At 42.2% G+C, this 19,979-nt stretch overlaps 1 protein-coding gene across 13 annotated transcripts in view; it reads right to left on the reverse strand.

The window, feature by feature from the left end:
* Positions 1–19,979, reverse strand: part of Txndc16 (thioredoxin domain containing 16) — a 73,768-nt gene that overhangs the window by 47,167 nt on the left and 6,622 nt on the right. For all 13 annotated transcript variants that reach the window (XR_015638070.1, XR_015638069.1, XM_087586027.1 and 10 more), the window contains 3 exon segments: positions 19,045–19,127; positions 14,593–14,666; positions 13,805–13,879 (listed from right to left, as the gene is read on the reverse strand). Coding sequence is in view for 6 of the 13 variants with exons in the window: in XM_087586021.1 (XP_087442147.1) it covers positions 13,805–13,879; positions 14,593–14,666; positions 19,045–19,127 (232 nt within the window). In the remaining 7 variants the exon portion in view is untranslated.

Raw genomic sequence — 19,979 nt, forward strand, 5'->3', positions numbered from 1 at the left:
GGGTTTTCTCTCTCTCTCTGTCTCTCTCTCTCTGTCTCTGTGTGTGTGTGTGTGTGTACACGCATATGTATGTGCTTTTCATGCTTTTTCTTTGTCTTTTTTTTGTTTCTATCTGTTCTTATTTGTTTTTTATTTGTCCATCTGTTTTCTACAAAGAGAGAGGGAGAAGGTGTGGAGTTGGATGGGTGGAGAGTTGGGGAGGATGTGGAAGGAGATGAGGGGGGAGAAACTGTGATCAGAATAAATTATATTAAAAAATCTATTAAAATATTTTTGTAAATGGAAAAAGGTCAATAAATTTTTGGTTGTTTATATTCTGTCTAGCAAAATACTAGGTTAGAAGAACAATAAGAGGGGTTGGGGATTTAGCTCAGTGGTAGAGCGCTTGCCTAGGAAGCGCAAGGCCCTGGGTTCGGTCCCCAGCTCCGAAAAAAAGAACCAAAAAAAAAAAAAAAGAAGAAGAACAATAAGATTTTATATATATTTCATATTTACACATACCTCTTATGAATATATTAAACACTAATAAAGTGCTAAAATGTGACTGTACATATTTTATACATAATATATACATATATATCTTGTCAATAATATACCAAACAATAAATAAAGGCATCTCTAAACAAAAAAATAGGATATAAACCAGTGGAAGAAAACTGTTCAACTATGGATAATGGGATCATAGACCATTTGTGTGTGTTAATAGCTTTATGTAAATACTCATGCATAGAATCAGAATTTGCTGCTCGATCTAGCAGTAGCTTACTGTTAGCATTAATAAACAATCCTACTTTATTAGTGAGTATAACCTAATTCATTTTTCAACTGTTTTTAAAATAAAATTTCCTTTAGGGTCAAAGAGCAAAACTGTGAAGACACAAAAGATCAGTGGTGTCCTGGGTGGGGCAGATGTTATAGTTCAACGAAAAAGCTCTGTGTGATACTCTAATGACTGATTCAATTCTTTATACATTTGTTCAGACCCACAGAACACACAACATGGAGAATGAATCCCTCTGTAACTGTGGACTTTCAGTGACGATGGTTTGTCAGGAGGGCTGGGATGTGTCTCAGCATTTGCCTACCCTACACGGGGCCCTGGGTCAGACCCCCAAAGCCACTGAAGAAAAGAAATACATTATTACATACTGACTCGCTGTAACAGACGATGCCTCACTGGTACAGAATGTATGCATGTTTGGGAGCAGGGGATGAATGAGAGAGCTCTGCGCTTTCCGCATCTTTTTGCTATGAAACTGAAAGTGCTCTTTAAAGGAAGAAAGGTCATTTTAAAACGAGAACACCACTACTGGTGTACACTGACAATACTTTGACAAATGGAAAGACGTCTTATTCCAGGATGAGAGGATGCATTCTTAAGATGTCAACGGTCTCTCGGATAACAAGTTTAACACTAGCAGAATTTAGATAGGACTGGGGAAGGGGAGAAACTGTACAAACTAATTTTAAACGGCATATGAAAATAAAGTAAGCATGCAGTTTTGAAAAAAGGAACATACGAAGGCCTAAACCATTCAGACACATTACAAACTCAATAAATTAAAGCAGGGGTACTGGTTTACAGACAAACCGTTAGACATTGCTCAGAAATAGAGCTCAATACACATGAGTCTTGTGTAACCATGACAACTCAAATACTGAACAAAAATCTATTATTTTGGTTGTGTGGAGCCACCTGAATCATACGTTCCCCATACCACTGACCATGTCACATTCCAAAAGACTTTAGTCTTTAATATTTTATACTTAAGATTATATACTTATGTCTCTATAATATGTGATTTATAAATATATAACATACTTTTAAAATATACTTACTTAAATATAAAATAGGAACAGTAATAAAAGAAACTCACCCACACAAACACAGTACACTGACCTCTGACAAAGGAGCACACTTCGATGGAGGATAATATTTTTCACAAAAGGTACTGAAAATTGGCTATCCATATGCAAAAACATGAAACACATGGTCTACACCGTATACAGTCCATATGTGGTGCTACTGTCCATAAGTCCAGGATAGGCTGACATAGAGGCAGCGGCAAGAGGATTAGTAGTTCAAGGTTATCCTTGGCTACAAAGTAAGTCTGAGGCCAGCCTGGACTGCATAATACCCTATCTCCAAAAGGAAATGAAAACTTGGTGATCCTTGCTAACTCATTTTAAAATACAATAAAAAATGTATAATCCATTAAAAATATTTGTTAGTATCAACTTCACTATTAAAACATATCTGGGCTCTGAGGGGAAAAAATTATTAAGGGTGGAAAAGCAGCAAACCGGTAACAAAACATGTATCTGATAGAACGCCTCAATCTAAACATCCAACCACCCAATTAGAAGTGGGCTGTGGGCTGGAGAGATGGTTCAGCGGTTAAGAGCACTGACTGCTCTTCCAGAAGTCCTGAGTTCAAATCCCAGCAACCACATGGTAGCTCACAACCATCTGTAATGGGATCCGATGCCCTCTTCTGGTGTGTCTGAAGACAGTGCCATCAAATCATGAAAACCTGTGATCATTTACACATTGCTTAAGTAAAAGAAACTAATATGGAAAAGCGGCACGCGGTGTGGTCCTATCACATGACCTTGTGCAATGGGCAAAATTGCAGGGACAGTTCAAGTATCAGGTGTAAACCTGGTACAATGGAAACTCTATGGAACCTGTGAGAGTAGACTCCCTTGCAACACTCCTATTAATGGGGATACGGAGCCTGAACCAGCCGTCTTCATAACCAGGCAAGGCCTCAAGTGGAAGGACTGGGACAGCAAACGAGCCACAAAACCTTCTACCTACAGCCTGTCCTGTCTGCAAAGTATTGCGGAACTTGAGCCTAACAGAGTTGTTATCGAAGAGACCAGAGAGACTTCACCCGGCAGCTGATGGAAGCAGATGAGGAGTCCCGCTGCCAACACCAGCAGAGTTCAGGGAATCCTACAGAGGGAGGAAGAACGATCGGAAGAACCAGAAGGGTCAGAGATACCACATGAACATGGCCCACAGAAATCAGCTGACAGGGAAACATGAAGGTTCACAGAGGTCAGGGAGCATGTAGAGGTCTGACCTAGGATGGATGGAGAGTGAGTATGTATGTATGTATGTATGTATGTATGTATGTATGTATACACATATATACACATACATACATACACACATATAGAGAGAGATAACAAAGAGAACAGGGGAGTAGAGTAGAGTAGTTTTGGGTGTTCTTGTGGGGTTCCTAACAGTAGAAGCAGAGCTGGGGGTGGGGGCAAGCTCTGACGCTCGTGGGACCCTGTTTCTTCTACTGCGTCACCTTGTCCAGCCTTGACGTGATGATATGTTCCTGGTCTTATTGTAGCTTGTTAAGTGCTTGGTTGATGTCCCTGGGAGACCTGCTCTTGCTGAGGTGGGGGACATCTGGGAGAGAGGGAAGGTAGAGGAGAGAGACTGAAGGGAGGGAATGGAGAGGAAACTGCAGTTGATATGAGAGAAGAATAAAGATTCTTTAAAAAGTATCAGCCGTGAAGGGGGACGGAGTTTTGGAGTAATGGCCCATACTCACGACACTGTGGTGGTGGGAGCCTGACGCACAACACAGAGAGCGCCTCTGCTTAGCTAGTACAGATCCACCAACTGTATCACTGTCAAAATATACACGTGCTGTTAGGAAAACCATTCGTGGGCAGGAAAGACAAGGAAACTGAACACCAGCTCAGTGCGACTTCCACTATTTGAAGCTCTTAAACCGCTGAGAACCGGCTCAGGACCTCAGGAGGGCTGGATTTCTTTGTGACAATGGCATAAGGGAGACCATTGTTCAACTTAAAGCCCAAAGTCAAAAGAGAAAAGATAAATTTGACCACACATTCTTCAGAAGACCGCAGTGGTGAGATTCTAAAGAAATTCTGCAATTCTGTTTCCTTTACATGAGAGAAGTGGCCTAGAAATCAAGTCTAAGACACAGTAGGAAAGCAGTCAGAGAGTCTTAAGCGGTATCTCCATACGATCGCTGTGCAGGTATAAAGTGTGTGGCACAGCTGATAGCTGAGCAGTGGGTTCGTAAACTGACGGAAAGTTGTAGCCACAAACACAGAGTGACAGATGAAAGTGGCATGTCCCTTCTCATGGCAGCTTGCAAGGCACAGCCATGATATTTGTTGTAGTCTCTCGATATTTAAATAGTATTGGAAAATGTTATGCAATACCGTGTTCTGCGAGTCTTTTTGTTATGATCAAAGCAAGAATGAAGTAATAGCCTCTCTGATTTCCACGTCTTAACTTTATTTCCTCTCTTTTTTTTCCTTCAGTGCTTTTGCCCTAAATGTCCCTAAGATGAGCTATGTCCCCAATGCCTAGCTGTCCTCTTCTGGGGCTGCAGTTCCTGCAGTGACTGTGAAAGGAGTGCCACCATCTGTAAATGGCCCACTGCAGACAGCAATCAGATTGATGAGGTGGGCGGCAAGAAAAGGAAACGCTGCATTAAACTAGATTTGTAGTTTGCTGACTGTTAGTGGGTTAACTGTTGCTAAGCCTGCTATTTTCATAGTCTACACATTAAAAAGGAAAAACACACCTTTGCTCCTCTTCCCTATATCGTACAATGCCCACAGAGCAGTTTCTACATGCGCTAAAACTGGCCATGTTAGGCACTGGTTCATCAGGATAGTAAGTATGACCGAAGTCGTAACAGAATTAAATTAGGGCTGGATACTCAGTGGTAAAAAGTTACTTAAGCAAGTTCTGTCCTGGCTCCAATCTCTACCCACTGGTAAGGGGGTGAGAGAATGAGAAAAAAGTGTTATTTACCCGTTGTGGCATAAAGTAAATAAATGACCAACGCCACAATAGTCATGATTCTTTCTAACAATCAATATCCAGGTGCACACACAAGCAGTCTTCTCCCAAAGGGCCCCTCACTGGCTCCTCTACAGGCCAGCGAAGCAAGGGTGATGGGCAAGTGCTAGGAGTAACTCAAAATGTACAAAACAAAACAAAAGAAACGCCAGCTTTACCAAGGACCGTAGAAAGTGCCTTAACCAAAATCCAAGATTAGGAGGCCTCAAAATTGCAGATGTACATGAGTGACATTATATGGAACCAACAGGTTCTCTTTGGGGACATATAATATATGTGTATATATAAATATATATATGGATGTAGTAAAAATTAGTAAGAAGGGGGAGACTGTGAATATGAAGGAGATCATGGGATAGATATGAGAAGAAAAGGGAATGGAGAAATGTAATTAAATTCTAATCTCAAAAATAAACTGGAAAAAACCAGGCACACGGCACTGAATACAGCTGCATATATTAAGCACAGCTCGTCTAAAGCAAGCTAGCTTTTCAGCTGTGGATATGGGCTTGGGTACTGGAATGGGAGGGTCATAAAAACTTTGCCAATAATCAAAGTGTCTGAGAGCCAACAACAACAATTAATTCAAAACCAAACACACAGTAAGCCCAGGTGTCTCTGGGAGTGCTACTCATTTCACTACAGCCTTAGTTCAGAACCCGCACTCTGCCCTGAGACTGTCAGCACACCAGGCTACGAAGCCGTGCACGCCACATGAACCGCCGATAGCTCACTCAAGGCTCTGCTACAACCTGCAGTGTTGTTACTGAACACATGGAGCATTGCTCTTAGGGAAACATGTTTTGACTATGGAAAACAAAGACTTCCAATGTATTTCCACTGTCATTCCTTAGCACTTATCAAGTTAGCATATCTTTGGAAGAGACGGTATAAAAATGTTCGGTTAAAAGCAGACTGCTTGGGTTGCTAAGTTTCACTTTTTTAAAAAAGTATCACTAAGTGAATTTTAGCTTGTGATTATGAAAAAAATTCCTAGTGATTTCTGGGATGTCCCTAAACATCCTTCTGCCATTTTGTGCTCCATGTTTATGCAAAGCAGCTCTCAGCTCTGAAGATCACAAAATCAAACACTGATCACATCCCCTTCCCTGTCCCAGACCCCAGCTTCACGTGTTACACGCCAGACTATTCTGACTGCTTTTCTCAGCACCAGACATTTACTCTTACAGATTGATGTCATCTGACACTTTCTTCAAGAAGCCCACTTAGTAAATATCTATTCTTCCCATGTAAGTGCCGTATTTTCTAGCTTTTTGGGGGAAAAAAACGAGTAAAACAAAATAAAATATAAATACATAAATAAATAAGATTTCGGCGGCGCAGATCTTCCTGGTTGCTGCCGCCGCAGGGAGCTCGTGGGCAGCACCCCGCAAGCAAACTTGAGCCTCGGGACCACAGGTAAGACCAACTTTTCTGCTGCAAGTGACCTGCCTGGTGAACTCAGGACACAGGCCCACAGGAACAGCTGAAGACCTGTAGAGAGGAAAAACTACACGCCCGAAAGCAGAACACTCTGTCCCCATAACAGGCTGAAAGAAAACAGGAAAACAGGTCTACAGCACTCCTGACGCACAGGCTTATAGGACAGTCTAGCCACGGTCAGAAATAGCAGAACAAAGTAACACTAGAGATAATCTGATGGCGAGAGGCAAGAGCAGGAACCCAAGCAACAGAAACCAAGACTACATGGCATCATCGGAGCCCAATTCTCCCACCAAAGCAAACACGGAATATCCAAACACACCAGAAAAGCAAGATCTAGTTTCAAAATCACATTTGATCATGATGCTGGAGGACTTCGAGAAAGACGTGAAGAACTCCCTTAGAGAAACACAGGAAAACATTAATAAACAAGTAGAAGCCTACAGAGAGGAAACGAAAAAATGCCTGAAAGAATTCCAGGAAAACATAAATAAACAAGTAGAAGCCCATAGAGAGGAGTCACAAAAATCCCTGAAAGAATTCCAGGAAAACACAATCAAACAGTTGAAGGAATTAAAAATGGAAATAGAAGCAATCAAGAAAGAACACATGGAAACAACCCTGGATATAGAAAACCAAAAGAAGAGACAAGGAGCTGTAGATACGAGCTTCACCAACAGAATACAAGAGATGGAAGAGAGAAACTCAGGAGCAGAAGATTCCATAGAAATCATCGACTCAACTGTCAAAGATAATGTAAAGTGGAAAAAGCTACTGGTCCAAAACATACAGGAAATCCAGGACTCAATGAGAAGATCAAACCTAAGGATAATAGGTATAGAAGAGAGTGAAGACTCCCAGCTCAAAGGACCAGTATATATCTTCAACAAAATCATAGAAGAAAACTACCCTAACCTATAAAAAGAGATACCCATAGGCATACCAGAAGCCTACAGAACTCCAAATAGATTGGACCAGAAAAGAAACTCCTCCTGTCACATAGTAGTCAAAATTACCAAATGCACAAAATAAAGAAAGAATATTAAAAGCAGTAAGGGAAAAAGGTCAAGTAACATATAACGGCAGACCTATCAGAATCACACCAGACTTTTCGCCAGAAACTATGAAGGCCAGAAGATCCTGGACTGATGACATACAGACCCTAAGAGAACACAAATGCCAGCCCAGGTTACTGTATCCTGCAAAACTCTCAATTAACATACATGGAGAAACCAAGATATTCCATGACAAAACCAAATTTACACAATATCTTTCTACAAATCCAGCACTACAAAGGATAATAAATGGTAAAGCCCAACATAAGGAGGCAAGCTATACCCTAGAAGAAGCAAGAAACTAATCGTCTTGGCAACAAAACAAAGAGAAGAAAAGCACACAAACATAACCTCACATCCAAATATGAATATAACAGGAAGCAATAATCACTATTCCTTAATATCTCTCAACATCAATGGCCTCAACTCCCCAATAAAAAGACATACATTAACAAACTGGATACGCAACGAGGACCCTGCATTCTGCTGCCTACAGGAAACACACCTCAGAGACAAAGACAGACACTACCTCAGAGTGAAAGGCTGGAAAAAAACTTTCCAAGCAAATGGTCGGAAGAAGCAAGCTGGAGTAGCCATTCTAATATCAAATAAAATCAATTTTCAACTAAAAGTCATCAAAAAAGATAAGGAAGGACACTTCATATTCATCAAAGGAAAAATCCACCAAGATGAACTCTCAATCCTAAATATCTATGCCCCAAATACAAGGGCACCTACATACGTAAAAGAAACCTTACTAAAGCTCAAAACACATATTGCACCTCACACAATAATAGTAGGAGATTTCAACACCCCACTCTCATCAATGGACAGATCATGGAAACAGAAATTAAACAGAGACGTAGACAGACTAAGAGAAGTCATGAGCCAAATGGACTTAACGGATATTTATAGAACATTCTATCCTAAAGCAAAAGGATAAACCTTCTTCTCAGCTCCTCATGGTACTTTCTCCAAAATTGACCATATAATTGGTCAAAAAACGGGCCTCAACAGGTACAGAAAGATAGAAATAATCCCATGCGTGCTATCGGACCACCATGGCCTAAAACTGGTCTTCAATAACAATAAGGGAAGAATGCCCACATATACATGGAAATTGAACAATGCTCTACTCAATGATAACCTGGTCAAGGAAGAAATAAAGAAAGAAAGTAAAAACTTTTTAGAATTTAATGAAAATGAAGGTACAACATACCCAAACTTATGGGACACAATGAAAGCTGTGATAAGAGGAAAACTCACAGCGCTGAGTGCCTGCAGAAAGAAACAGGAAAGAGCATATATCAGCAGCTTGACAGCACACCTAAAAGCTCTAGAACAAAAAGAAGCAAATACACCCAGGAGGAGTAGAAGGCAGGAAATAATCAAACTCAGAGCTGAAATCAACCAAGTAGACACAAAAAGGACCATAGAAAGAATCAACAGAACCAAAAGTTGGTTCTTTGAGAAAATCAACAAGATAGATAAACCCTTAGCAAGACTAACGAGAGGACATAGAGAGTGTGTCCAAATTAACAAAATCAGAAATAAAAAGGGAGACATAACTACAGATTCAGAGGAAATTCAAAAAATCATCAGATCTTACTATAAAAGCCTATATTCAACAAAACTTGAAAATCTGCAGGAAATGAACAATTTCCTAGACAGATACCAGGTACCGAAGTTAAATCAGGAACAGATAAACCAGTTAAACAACCCCATAACTCCTAAGGAAATAGAAGCAGTCATTAAAGGTCTCCCAACCAAAAAGAGCCCAGATCCAGACGGCTTTAGTGCAGAATTCTATCAGACCTTCATAGAAGACCTCATACCAATATTATCCAAAGTATTTCACAAAATTGAAACAGATGAATCACTACCGAATACCTTCTATGAAGCCACAATTACTCTTATACCTAAACCACACAAAGACCCAACAAAGAAAGAGAACTTCAGACCAATTTCCCTTATGAATATCGACGCAAAAATACTCAATAAAATTCTGGCAAACCGAATCCAAGAGCACATCAAAACAATCATCCACCATGATCAAGTAGGCTTCATCCCAGGCATGCAGGGATGGTTTAATATACGGAAAACCATCAACGTGATCCATTATATAAACAAACTGAAAGAACAAAACCACATGATCATTTCATTAGATGCTGAGAAAGCATTTGACAAAATTCAATACCCCTTCATGATAAAAGTCCTGGAAAGAATAGGAATTCAAGGCCCATACCTAAACATAGTAAAAGCCATATACAGCAAACCAGTTGCTAACATTAAACTAAATGGAGAGAAACTTGAAGCAATCCCACTAAAATCAGGGACTAGACAAGGCTGCCCACTCTCTCCCTACTTATTCAATATAGTTCTTGAAGTTCTAGCCAGAGCAATCAGACAACAAAAGGAGGTCAAGGGGATACAGATCGGAAAAGAAGAAGTCAAAATACCACTATTTGCAGATGATATGATAGTATATTTAAGTGATCCCAAAAGTTCCACCAGAGAACTACTAACGCTGATAAACAACTTCAGCAAAGTGGCTGGGTATAAAATTAACTCAAATAAATCAGCAGACTTCCTCTACACAAAAGAGAAACAAGCTGAGAAAGAAATTAGGGAAACGACACCCTTCATAATAGACCCAAATAATTTAAAGTACCTCGGTGTGACTTTAACCAAGCAAGTAAAAGATTTGTACAATAAGAACTTCAAGACACTGAAGAAAGAAATTGAAGAAGACTTCAGAAGATGGAAAGATCTCCCATGCTCATGGATTGGCAGGATTAATATAGTAAAAATGGCCATTTTACCAGAAGCGATCTACAGATTCAATGCAATCCCCATCAAAATACCAATCCAATTCTTCAAAGAGTTAGACAGAACAATTTGCAAATTCATCTGGAATAACAAAAAACCCAGGATAGCTAAAACTATCCTCAACAATAAAAGGACTTCAGGGGAAATCACTATCCCTGAACTCAAGCAGTATTACAGAGCAATAGTGATAAAAACTGCATGGTATTGGTACAGAGACAGACAGATAGACCAATGGAACAGAATTGAAGACCCAGAAATGAACCCACACACCTATGGTCACTTGATTTTTGACAAAGGAGCCAAAACCATCAAATGGAAAAAAGATAGCATTTTCAGCAAATGGTGCTGGTTCAACTGGAGGTCAACATGTAGAAGAATGCAGATCGATCCATGCTTATCACCCTCTACAAAGCTTAAGTCCAAGTGGATCAAGGACCTACACATCAAACCAGACACACTCAAACTAATAGAAGAAAAACTAGGGAAGCATCTGGAACACATGGGCACTGGAAAAAATTTCCTGAGCAAAACACCAATGCCTTATGCTCTAAGATCAAGAATCAACAAATGGGATCTCATAAAACTGCAAAGCTTCCGTAAGGCAAAGGACATTGTGGTTAGGACAAAACGGCAACCAACAGATTGGGAAAAGATCTTTACCAATCCTACAACAGATAGAGGCCTTATATCCAAAATATACAAAGAACTCAAGAAGTTAGACTGCAGGGAGACAAATAACCCTATTAAAAAATGGGGTTCAGAGCTAAACAAACAATTCACAGCTGAGGAATACCGAATGGCTGAGAAACACCTAAAGAAATGTTCATCATCTTTAGTCATAAGGGTAATGCAAATCAAAACAACCCTGAGATTTCACCTCACACCAGTGAGAATGGCTAAGATCAAAAACTCAGGTGACAGCAGATGCTGGCGAGGATGCGGAGAAAGAGGAACACTTCTCCATTGTTGGTGGGGTTGCAGACTGGTACAACCATTCTGGAAATCAGTCTGGAGGTTCCTCAGAAAATTGGACATTGAACTGCCTGAGGATCCAGCTATACCTCTCTTGGGCATATACCCAAAAGATGCCTCAACATATAAAAAAGACACGTGCTCCACTATGTTCATCGCAGCCTTATTTATAATAGCCAGAAGCTGGAAAGAACCCAGATGCCCTTCAACAGAGAAATGGATACAGAAAATGTGGTACATCTACACAATGGAATATTACTCAGCTATCAAAAACAATGACTTTATGAAATTCGTAGGCAAATGGTTGGAACTGGAAAATATCATCCTGAGTGAGCTAACCCAATCACAGAAAGACATACATGGTATGCACTCATTGATAAGTGGCTATTAGCCCAAATGCTTGAATTACCCTAGATGCCTAGAACAAATGAAACTCAAGATGGATGATCAAAATGTGAATGCTTCACTCCTTCTTTAAAAGGGGAACAAGAATACCCTTGGCAGGGAATACAGAGGCAAAGATTAAAACAGAGACTGAAGGAACACCCATTCAGAGCCTGCCCCACATGTGGCCCATACATATACACCCACCCAATTAGACTGATGGATGAAGCAAAGAAGTGCAGACCGACAGGAGCCGGATGTAGATCGCTCCTGAAAGACACAGCCAGAATACAGCAAATACAGAGGCGAATGCCAGCAGCAAACCACTGAACTGAGAATAGGACCCCCGTTGAAGGAATCAGAGAAAGAACTGGAAGAGCTTGAAGGGGCTCGAGACCCCATATGTACAACAATGCCAAGCAACCAGAGCTTCCAGGGACTAAGCCACTACCTAAAGACTATACATGGACTGACCCTGGACTCTGACCTCATAGGTAGCAATGAATATCCTAGTAAGAGCACCAGTGGAAGGGGAAGCCCTGGGTCCTGCTAAGAGTGAACCCCCAGTGAACTAGATTGTTGGGGGGAGGGCGGCAAGGGGGGGAGGGTGGGGAGGGGAACACCCATAAGGAAGGGGAGGGGGGAGGGGGATGTTTGCCCAGAAACTGGGAAAGGGAATAACACTCGAAATGTATATAAGAAATACTCAAGTTAATAAAAAAAAATAATAATAAGATTTCTACTGAGATATGAACTGCAGGAACAGAGCCCAGGTAAACTTGAACCCAAGGCCTGGAGGTTCCATGCAGAGAACTAAGAGTCATCCTCAATAAAGATGCCCATCAGATTTTCTGCACTAATCAAGCAGGCACACAACTGTAAACTCTGGAAAAATCTGCCGAGTGTGAGAAGGAAACAAAGTACTTGGAAATCCCATGGGAAATAGCAAAGCTGAGTACCTAACTGCAATTACCTACCACCCGGGTGTGAGTGTCCCTGACACACACACACACAGCCACCCACCACCTGGGTGTGAGTGTCCCTGACACACATACACACAATGCCACCCACCACCCGGTGTGAGTTTCCCTCACACACACACACACACACACACACACACACACAATGCCACCCACCACCCGGTGTGAGTGTCCCTGACACACACACACACACACAATGCCACCCACCACCCAGGTGTGAGTGTCCCTGACACACACACACACACACACACACACAAGGCCACCCACCACCTGGGTGTGAGTGTCCCTGACACACACACACAATGCCACCCACCCCCGAAGTGACAGTATTCAGAGGTGGGACTTGGAGGGAAGATTAGATTGGGAAAGTAGACCCATCGTGGATGAGATTGACAGCTTTGTAACAAAGCCTCAGACCTAAGCGCAGCTGACTCCATGGTGACAGTACCATTCGGGCTGTAAACTCGGCATTTAACCGATACCACCAGCCAAAATGACAACAAAGACCTAATCCATCAGTCCATAGCTCTGGGAAAGTCTGTATAAATGCCCTAACCTTGCTTTTGGACTTCTGCAGTTCTGCTTCTGGCTCAGTGCTCTTGTTAACTGAAGTACGTCAACCCAGAACGTGACTTGGATTTCTGTTTGCTTGTTCTGTGCTTAAAAGCTCACCCTGAGAAAGGCGGAATGCTATACTGGGATCCTGACTCTCCGGAACAGTCTCTGGCCAGCTAATACAGACCTTCTACTGGCTTAAACTCATGTCCAAGCAGTCTTCTCTAGTGGATACTCCACGAAAGCCTCATAAAAGAAAGCTCAGATATGCAGGTTCCTTCTGCTATAAGAGGATTTGAGGCGAACACATCCTTCTATGAAGGGCAAATCCCCATCTGACAGCAAATCCGACACTGGACTTTCAGCCTCCAAAACAGTGAAAAACAAATTCTGTTCTCTATGCCACCTCATCTGTGGATTTCATTGTAGCAGCCTAAGCAGACTAAGGCATCCAGGAAACACTTGTGGCAGTAGTAAACCAAAAAGCGACTTATGATCCTTGTTCGGGTCCGGTGAGGAAAACCACTTTCATTCAGAGTGCATGTTCCTGTGTTCCTTGCCACTGAAGACAGTTTAGATCCTTGACATGAGATGATGAACCAGTGTCCTGTATGAAACTTATGTGTATAAATATATTGTTGGAACTCTAAAATACCTCCCAGGGCTATTGTTCTCAAAAGTGAAGGCACCAATAAACAGGCAAATGAGCGCCCTGTACTTACAAGAGGACATGGGCAATGATGGCGTTCACGTCAAACAAGATGTCCGTGGGGAACTCTCTGAGGAGTATGCTGCCTCTGGAAAGAGTTTCAAGAACATGTTATACAAGTATCTACTTACGCTCCAAGTTGCTTAGCACTCTAATACGCTGAGTTCTTTGATGATAAAGCCTGTTTCTTATCTGTGTACCCATACACCTACCAGAACGCTGATACATGATATAGTCAAATATATACTGTATATGCACTCAAGTATGTCCATTCTAAAAAATTTTAGAACCTATACTTAGCAAAAAAGTACTGGAAGCATCCCAAAAGAGACCTCCCAATTACACCTTCCTGTCACAGAGATTTCTAAACTGCCTTGGGAAAGAAACAAACAGGTGAAAAACTGAGCACTTCCTAGGGCACATCTCCAGGGACTGAGAGTGTATGAAACTCCTCTGAGGAGACTCAAGGGTAGAGGAATCGATACCAAGACACCAGCAGATCCTCAAGTAGAAAAGGATTCCCAAATATGGAGCTCGTCGAGCCACTCAGAACGCTGTCTGCTCTGCACTTCTTACTAGACACTCTGAGTAGAAATTCACATAAGGGTCTCAGGAAGTACTCAAGTCCCCGGCTTTTGTAAAGAAGGAAATTAAAGTGCCAAGTCTACTCCTTGGAATCTGTACTAGATTTCCCAAGATCCCACTAAAGGCCCCATCATTCTGACCCAGGGGTATGTTACATATTTTTAAGTAGTCTAAAACGATCACCTTGCAGTAGTAATAACTCCAAAGAGAATTTACCTGAATAAATACGCTTTCATCAAACTCTCTTCTTCCCCACAGTACCTTGACGCTTCTTCTTTGACACAAGTAACCTTTAAAAGAGTACATTTAAGGTTCGAGGTACGCATCACAGGGTTAAACAAGGGGAATGAAACATTACTGTCTGTCTCCCGGTTAAATTCTCTCTCATTTTTTCTGACTTACGCTGCCACTGCTCACTCACACACCTGAGGAAACCACAGAAAGAAAGCATTCTCTGCAACACATGACATTTAATTTTTTGCAAGTTTATGTTTAACTAAATTTTACTTAAGGATCAGGTGGTAAGGAAGTAAAACAGGAAGGAAGTGCTTAAGGCGAGATAAACCACCATGAAAGAGAAGCAGAAGCAGAGGCTGAGAGTGGAGCACGGAGTGAGTACTTAGCAGAAAGGGTGAACTGGGTAAGAGTAAGCTGGGCCCCTGACAGCAAGTCAGTGGCTGAGCAGTGTGGCTGTTCACACAGTATGGCAGCCCACATAGAGTGGCAGCTCTGCTGGTCCAGCCCAAATCCATCAACCCCTTTAACTGTAATTAACAGAACCTTGCTTTGAAAACAGAAGTGTCCCGCTAGAAAATGTTTGTAGCCTCTACAGCAGGTCAGGATGGCCACAGGGTACTCTTAGCAGTGGCAGAGGTTACTGTGTGGGAATTCACTGACAGTTCTCAGAAGGAGACAGCTTCTCTCTCGGTAAGAACGCTAGAGCAGCAGCAGCGGTCACAAGCACAGGCACCTTACACCGCTTGTGAAAACAAGTGTGCACTGTTAGAGCAGCCGCCCCCCAGACCCAGACCCTGTGCGACCCAGACTCATGTGGAATATGTCTGAGAAAAGTCATGAGAAAAGACAGAGGGTGACGGGGCACACAATCAGGGGACAGTAATGTAAATACAGGCCGAGGACTCGGACCTGGGGAAAAGCCATAAAGACTTAGAGGCTGATCAGGGAGGAAGAGTGTGTACACACATCACCACACAGGAGAAAGCCGTAAAGAAAGCACATGCATTCTCAGCGAGGGAGATGAATGTGAATGGCCACCAACACAACCAACCAAACCAAAGGCTGGAGAGGCAGTCACTTTGTTCTGAATTTGATTAAGGGTTTTGTTTGCTTTGACAGAGTGGAGTTTTATTTAGTTTAATTTATTTATACAGAATTTGAGGAAACAGAATGAAAGCTGCAGAACATTTGTTTAAAAAAATATAAAAGGGGAACTGACAGGAAAGACATAAGGAACAGAAAATTAGAATTAACTCGGCTAGAATCAAGAGAACTTTAGTGAATATAGGTTTTTAATTTTAAAGTGCAAACTACAGGAATGCTAGATGTTTTGACAAGAAATCCATGCACTCATTCATTATAGTCCAAAGATATGGCATCATGCTAATCACTGGGGATACAGTTAAGTCCCAAATAAACTTTATCTTGCATTTACATTTCAAAAGTATAAAAATCAAATAATTAATGCATAAGGCTAAGTAGTGTACATTATAAGCGGTAAAGGGACAGAATACAGCAGAGCTTTTGAGGCAGATGACAAGAAACTCTTCTCTAAGAAGGTGACCTTGGCACTAAGAACTGAAGGGAGACATACGAGTATTTAAATGTGTGCAAAGGTCTTGTGGTGATGGCCGCTGTGGCGGACTCCAGGGATAGATGAATAAACTGTATGCCTTAGGAGCACAAACAAGGTAGAGGACAGAGCGTGAATCAAAGACAAGGCTGTCTCTGTGACTCTCGGGGTTCTGATTTACTCTGACAGCAATGGGAAGCCTGTCATCACATGGTGAAAGGGTTTGTAGTGGGGTAAGAGCAAGAGAACAAGCCTTTCTAGGACAGCACTGTGTTTCCCTCGGTGACAGGGTGACCAGAAGAGTAAGAGTGGAACGAGAGTAGCTTAACTTGAAAAGCTTTAAAAATAGAACCCAGGGGTCCACGGCCACATTATGAGAGAAAGAAAAGTCAGAGATGACTTTGTTTTCTTTTGTTTTCAAACCAACTTTGATACAGTCATGAGACTTTATTTTGGTTATCATTTGTATTTCTTTTTTCCTTCATTTGCCTTAAAATATGTAAAGGCTTTATTTTATACACATGTTCAAATAGCATAAAGTTGGACTAGGTTGCTTCCTAACTGGAATACTTAGTCAATTTTTATTTTATTGCCACCCATCCGGGAGGAGCAGCCAATGGTGGCCAAGGGAGAGGCAGTCCTTTTCTTCAGTGGTGTGCCCACCAGTAAGATGCTTCTCTAAATAAGTCCTGACTCAGCACCATGCAGGCAACCGAATTAATAAGCTCAGTGGTCTCCCATGCTCATAAAACACTGGCGTTTTGGTATTTCCTTCATCTACCTGTGTCTGTCAATGCTAATTTATAGGACATCCTCGAATGCTACTCTTCCTCAACACCATGTCACTTTCGATCTCCACACTTAGCAACAAGGCTTCATTTCTTTACCGTGACCGAGGTTGTGTATTCCTTACCACACCGATGACGTTCTTAGTAACTAGGATGATGTGTGAGTGGGAGGTAAAGCCACACTCACAGATGCCCTTTCCAAAGAGATGGCGTCACCTAAAGAACACTCGGTGTCGGAAGCCCATTTCACTTGTAAACATTCACTTCTTACACGTCGAGGACCGAGCTAGATCTTTAGCATGGACCTTCCCTCGGGATTTCTAAGTGTTCTCAACCATAACATCAAAATGCCAGTTAATGACAGTGACAGCCTAAGCACAGATTCGAAAGTTCTCCTCCAGTTACTAGGTACACGATTTCAGGCTCTTCTCTACCTGTTACTAAACAGCACAGTCCTGGTCTTCAGTGTCAGATAACTACGACTTCATTTTCAAAGTTTATGTCCATGAATGTCTATGTATGTGTAGGTGCGTATACACACACACACACACACACACACACACTCACACACACACAGAGACATACACACACACAGACACACACATACACACAGAGAGACACACACACTCACACACACACAGACACACACACACAGACACACACACACACACACAGAGACACACACACTCACACACACACCACACACACACAGAGACATAGACACACACACACACACAGACACACACACACACACACTCACACAGACACACACATACACACAGAGAGACACACACACACTCACACACACACAGACACACACACCACACACACAGAGACATAGACACACACAGACACACACACACACAGACACACACACACAGAGACACAGAGACACAGACACACACACACAGACACACAGAGACACACACACACATACACACACAGACACACACACACACTCACACACACACAGATACACACACACAGACACACACACACAGAGACACACACACACACAGACACACATACACACACAGAGACACAGACACACACACACACACACGTGTGTGCCTGGTGATGGCAGAGGCTAGAAGAGGGCATCAGATTCCCCGAAACTGGAGCTACAGATGGTTGTGAGCTGCCATGTAAGTGCTGGGAAGTAAATTCAGTCCTCTGCAAGGGCAGCTGGAGCTCCTAACCACTGAGCATCTCTAAACTGTCATTTCTAAATTTTAGGTGAGTGCTGGTGTGACACTCTAGAATAGACTCGGCTGTTCTAAGTAAATCAAGCTTTGTGCATACAGAACACAAAAAAATGATGTTTGCAGTCTGGTTGGGTTTTTGTAAGGTACGTAGACTGCTCTAACTTCCTGCCTAGGAAGTCTCACTGCAGACAAGAAGCAAATCATCTCTTGGAGGAGGGCGGTAGCTGAGTGAAGAATAAATAAATGTATGCAAAAAGCCAGTGGACACCAATCTGGAGGAATCACAGCTTTCAATGGGTGACTTCTTGTGTAAAGTTAAATTAAATGAAGGTCTTAGCTGTTACCTAATCTGACACATGTGGAAATTGTCCCATTGAAATTCATAGCAAATTTGAATGCTTTTTGCGAAAAAAAAATTTATCTTCACATTGACTTGCTTTGTTCTAAAAATGTCCCAAACTATAGTTAAACAATTATAAATACAGAAAAATACAAACATTTCTAATCATCTTCATTCTGCCCCTTCCGCTAACATGAATTGAAATTTAATAAGCAGCTAAATTGTGGCTGCTGTGAAAGAGTTATAGAAGAAAAGAAAGAGCCCCCACCACAGGCTTGAGAATAGCCTGGCAGACTCAATTACGGAATGCAGTTGAATTCCCAGAGCTGAGGGATCAGCTTCTCTTCTCTCCCTGCACCGCTGCACAATCCCTGACGCCCTTCCTGTGCGTCAACTTAAACTTAGGCAAGAAGGCAGGGAAAGAAACTGGGAAAAGTCGTGAACGTGTTTTCAGATACGCAGCCCTAGGTCCGAGTGTTGTAAACGTCTGTCACTGATATTTTATTGACATAAACATCTGTCTACCTTTGCGACTGAAATCCCATAGTCCTGGAGGGGCCTGATGGCTTCTTTCAGTTCTTCGAGAAACAGAGAGTTACTTAGAGAACCTAAAACAAGAAACATTGAATGGATATTACTGAATTTGATCTTTTAAAAGGTGAGCATTTAAGAATAAAATATGAACACAGACAAAAATTTATTTTTAATTAATTTAAGTATGTGTGTAACTAGCCTTCAAAACAAACACACCAAGACACATGTTTTCCTACCGTTTCTTTGCTCTTATTTCTATTACCACGGTATAATTTTGTACCTTACCTTAAAAACTTATTTAAAGCATATGTTAAAAATAATAACAGTAAGTTTGAGCCAGCGCCCCAGCACAGATGTGCCAGTACAGGAAGCAGATTCACACCAAGTTTTGGGAAGTGGGAGGAGCTGCAACTGGGGGACCCCTGGGCAATTCAGTGCTGCGGCTGGAGAAGACTGGAGTCTGCTACAGTGACGCACGCTCTCAGAAGTGTACACCCAGGGCTGCCCTGGTGGACCTGGAGCCCAGCACCACAGGCAATGTGAAGTCCAGGCCTCTGGGGCAGCTCTTCTGGCCTCATGACTTCATTTTCACTGACAACAACAGGCCAAGGGTCACTCCAGAGGAGCGTGAGCGCTGCAATTGCCTGCAGAGCTTCTAACTCCCGCACTCACTGGGCAGTGCACTGGCTCAGGCGTGGGCCCACTGCTCATAGCAAGGTCTGAGAAGAGTACCCAGACTGCATCATGAACACCTTCGGCATCGTGTGGTCACCTGAGGTCTCTGACGCCATAGTGGAGCCTTACAACAACACCTGCTGGTGGGAGCACCGATGAGACCCGGTACACCAACGACAGGGCCCTCTATCACACTGTTCCTTCCCAAAGGCTAAACACACCCACCTATGGGGACCTCAACCACCCCATAT

The sequence above is a fragment of the Rattus norvegicus genome, chromosome 15 (assembly GCF_021556685.1).
Source record: "Rattus norvegicus strain SHRSP/BbbUtx chromosome 15, alternate assembly SHRSP_T2T, whole genome shotgun sequence".
In the NCBI taxonomy this organism is placed as follows: domain Eukaryota; kingdom Metazoa; phylum Chordata; class Mammalia; order Rodentia; family Muridae; genus Rattus; species Rattus norvegicus.